This window comes from Stegastes partitus, unplaced genomic scaffold, assembly GCF_000690725.1.
Source record: "Stegastes partitus isolate 25-593 unplaced genomic scaffold, Stegastes_partitus-1.0.2 Scaffold1804, whole genome shotgun sequence".
Lineage (NCBI taxonomy): Eukaryota > Metazoa > Chordata > Actinopteri > Pomacentridae > Stegastes > Stegastes partitus.
The window spans coordinates 103409-106911 of record NW_007579535.1 but is presented as its reverse complement, the minus strand read 5'-3'; the positions used below and the strand labels follow the sequence as shown (position 1 = coordinate 106911).

The 3503-nt window shown below is 46.3% G+C and overlaps 2 protein-coding genes across 3 annotated transcripts in view; both read right to left on the bottom strand.

Annotated features, from left to right (window-relative positions):
- leng1 (leukocyte receptor cluster (LRC) member 1) overlaps positions 1-2039 on the bottom strand; it is a 5663-nt gene extending 3624 nt beyond the window's left edge. Inside the window, exons 1-3 of one of the 2 annotated variants that reach the window (XM_008302381.1) lie at positions 1965-2039; positions 1440-1657; positions 310-504 (exon numbers count right to left, since the gene is read on the bottom strand). In XM_008302381.1, coding sequence (XP_008300603.1) covers positions 310-504; positions 1440-1571 — 327 coding nt within the window. In that variant the 5' untranslated portion in view covers positions 1572-1657; positions 1965-2039. The remainder of the gene's footprint in view (positions 1-309; positions 505-1439; positions 1658-1964) is intronic. The other variant, XM_008302382.1, reaches the window with a different exon arrangement.
- Positions 2040-3092: 1053 nt separating this feature from the next.
- LOC103372681 (transmembrane protein 238-like) overlaps positions 3093-3503 on the bottom strand; it is a 5509-nt gene continuing 5098 nt past the window's right edge. Inside the window, exon 3 of the mRNA XM_008302380.1 lies at positions 3093-3495. Coding sequence (XP_008300602.1) covers positions 3459-3495 — 37 coding nt within the window. The 3' untranslated portion in view covers positions 3093-3458. The remainder of the gene's footprint in view (positions 3496-3503) is intronic.

The window sequence follows — 3503 nt, the reverse complement described above, 5'->3', positions numbered from 1 at the left end:
GTGAGGATGAAGGTGTAGAGATGATGGATGTTTTGGGTTTCATGCCACCGACAGTTCATGAGGAATGTGACTTCAGGTTTCTGCTCTGGTCACATTTTTCCTCCAATGTCAAGAATATGAGCAGCTTTAAACATATTTTTCACAAAAATGTGTTTTTAAAAAAATCCTCCTTTGCATCTCCAACATGAGGCCTGACTGTGTTTTGTCACTTCTTTATGTTGTTTGCAGCCAGAATAAACGTACGAGCCAAATAAAAATTCATTCAGCGTAAGGTGTCAACATAACACGGTCGCTGTCGAGCATCGTCACCTTCTCCTCCTTCTTCTCTTGGAGGTACTCCTCGTTTCCCTTCTTCTCCGAGGACTCCTCCAGAGGAAACAGGTTGAGATGCTGCAGAGCTCCACTTCCTCCGCTGCGTTCATCTTCTTCTTCGTCGTCTCTTGGTCCTCCTCCCGCCGCCTGGAGAGCAGCTCTGGACTTCCTCCTCAGATACTCGGTGCGGGCCTGTGGAGACACACAGGGTTAACTTTGTTTTACTGCTATGTTGCTGAGTTTCAGTCACAAAGATGTTAGTTCTGTTTGTGTTGTTTAAGACCATAATGATATACAAACTGCGACCAGGCATCAGGTTGCCCGCTTCTCATTTGCATAAAGTTCAGTCCCTGCTACTTTATGCAAATGAGGAGTGTTGAGCAGGAGTTCGACGTCTCACTAAACTTTCATAAACCCTCTAAACTAATCGATGTTAAACTGAAACAGGGACAGATTTAGCAGCTTAGTTCTCGCCTCAAATGTTTTCAGAAGCACTTTTTGCTGAACTGTTTTTGTAACTACAGAGAAAGTTTGAGAGTGAGCCGCTTTGTTGGCTCAACACCTGCACACCACTGGTTTCTGGTGACAGTAAGCGGCTGTCATCACGCCACCTAGTGGCCTGGTGGTGACACAACTTTAAAGCATGTGATGTTGGGAGACACTGGATGCCTGGCATGTAAAAACGACCCCGTGGACATGAACCATCAGTTTGGCGGTTGTACAATAGTTTCCTGAGGTTCTGGACCTCTGCTCAAAGCTCCATATTTGCATAAAGTAGCCGAGACTCAACTTTATGCAAATGAGGAGTGGCCAACAAGCGGGCAACACAACCAGGATGCACTGTGGGACATTTCACACAGACGATGAATGGAAACCGTTGACGTGACCTCCTCAGTACCTCCTCCCTCCCTCCCTGGTACCACCGTGACCTCCTGGTACCTCCTCCTTCCCTCCCTGGTACCACCGTGAGCTCCCCAGTACCTCCTCCCTCCCTGGTGCCTCGGTGACCTCCCTGGTACCTCCCCCCTCCCTCGTACCACCGTGACTTCCCCGGTACCCCCTCCTCCCTCCCTGGAACCGACCGTGACCTCCCCGGTACATCTTCCCTCCTCCCTCCCCGGCCTCACCTCCTGCTCCGCGCGCTCCACGCGCCTCTGGGCCTCGCGCTCCTCTTCCGCCGCCTGCGCTTCGTCCCTCCGCACGCGCGCGACGTTGTCCTTGTTGCGCACGTGCCAGCTCTTCTTCGGTAGGATGTTCATCGTTGCCCTGGAAACCGCTGCTGCTGTTACTGCTACTACTTCTGCGCCTGCGCGTTATCAGGCAGCTATCTTCATCAGGCTAGCTTCTAACGAAGCGGGAGAAAGCACACAAAGTTTGGCTCATAAAGGCGAACCGTCTCCGGTAACGGAGAAGCCGACGAGTGCCTAAAGCGCAAAACTGAGAAACTATGAAGAAAGAAAGGACAAAACAGCTACATTTATGATGCACGTTAGCAGGCTAACGTAAGCTAACAGTAGCGGGGTTTGCTACTCTGCAGAGCTACTTTATGTCAACAGCGAGCAGCGACTTTACGTCGCTCCAAAACAACAAACAAAGTCACGTTTTCTGTAGTTAAAGTTAATAACGGGACTAAAATACCGTCACCGACTTACTGAGTGAAGAGTTCCTCCTGCTCAAAGCTGCAGAGTAGATCAACAGGAAGAAAAAGAGCCAACCCGGAAGTAAACAGGAAGTGAGCTACACGCTGAAGCAATAACATGACTGTGACCATAGATATGTATAATAAAGGCTAGAGCCGTGTCTCAATACTCAAGTACACAAGTCCGTACTTGCGTTCTCGCAAGTCCGTACTCACTAGTCTGTACTCGCGAGAACGGTCCAGCGAGTCCGGTCCAGCGAGTCCGGCAGAACGCGTCGCCGTTTATGTGCAATTGGGACAGCAGCGTACTCCATGACGTCACCACCTCAGCTCATCTACTCTGATTATCTTTACCGTGAAAACCAACGAAATTAAATGAAATACAATAACACAATTACGTTTATATATATATATATAATATGTATACATGTTGAGGTTTCTAAGGTCGTTCTACAATCTTTATTGAAGCCGTTAATTTGTTGACAGCAGTGTCTGATCCACAGGTCAACAGGTCAGACGATGGAGGAAAATGTAACTGTGGCTTCAGCAATTCATATCAGACCATTCATCTTTGGAATACAGTTGAAAATTTAAAAATAAATTAAATTTTAAAAAAGTAAAGTATGTATGTAAAGTCCAAACAGCTGCTCGTTATCCGCGTGTTTGATGTTTCAGAACGAACAAACGTCCCTAAAAGTGTAATTTATTTTCTGAAAAGTGTCTTAACTTGTTTTGCTTCGGTTCCTTCTGTCAGCACACGTATGCAGTATTTATGTGTTCACGTCTATGCAGATTGATTTTGGGAAAACTGGACAAACTCTGATTGTTGTCATTAAAGCGCCTTCATTTGTTGACGGACTGACTCTTGGTTCAGTCGCTGCTGCTGATTCGTTCTTTCATTTTGGATAAAGTTCAAATTATTTGTGGAATTTTTGGACATTTGGACATTTTGACATTTGCGTCAGACACATTTTGAGCACATTGAACAAGCTTTGGGTCATTTTAAACAGATTTAGAATCACTTTGGACACATTTTGTGTACTTTCCCTCATTTTAGACGACGTGAACAGTTCCGTGATTCCTGATTTTGCTGCAGATTCATCTTTTTTAATTTGAGGTCAATCATTTTAGACAAACTTTGTGGAATTTTGCACATTTTTAATTTACTTTAGAGACACTTTGAGCACATGGAACAAGCTTTGAGTCACTTTAGACAGATTTCAAGTCAGGTTTTGTCTCATATCGGACACAGTTTGTGGATTTTTTGTCATTTTTCAGCTCATCTCGTACGACATGAACAGTTCAATAATCCTGATTTTGCTGCAGATCTTCTCTTTCGTCTCCATTTTTTTGCTCCGTTACATTCGTCCTCGTGCAGCGACGGACTTCCCGCCTCCCTTCAGAACATTTCCTGTGAACCACGTGTTTTCTGACAGAATGAGTCCAGACGCTGCCCGGTTCAGTTCTCTGTGCACCAGCGCTGTGAGCCAGTGGGCCGGTTCTGGGTCTATGTGGGGCTGCTGTGGGTCCGGGGGATCCGTATCCTGCGGCT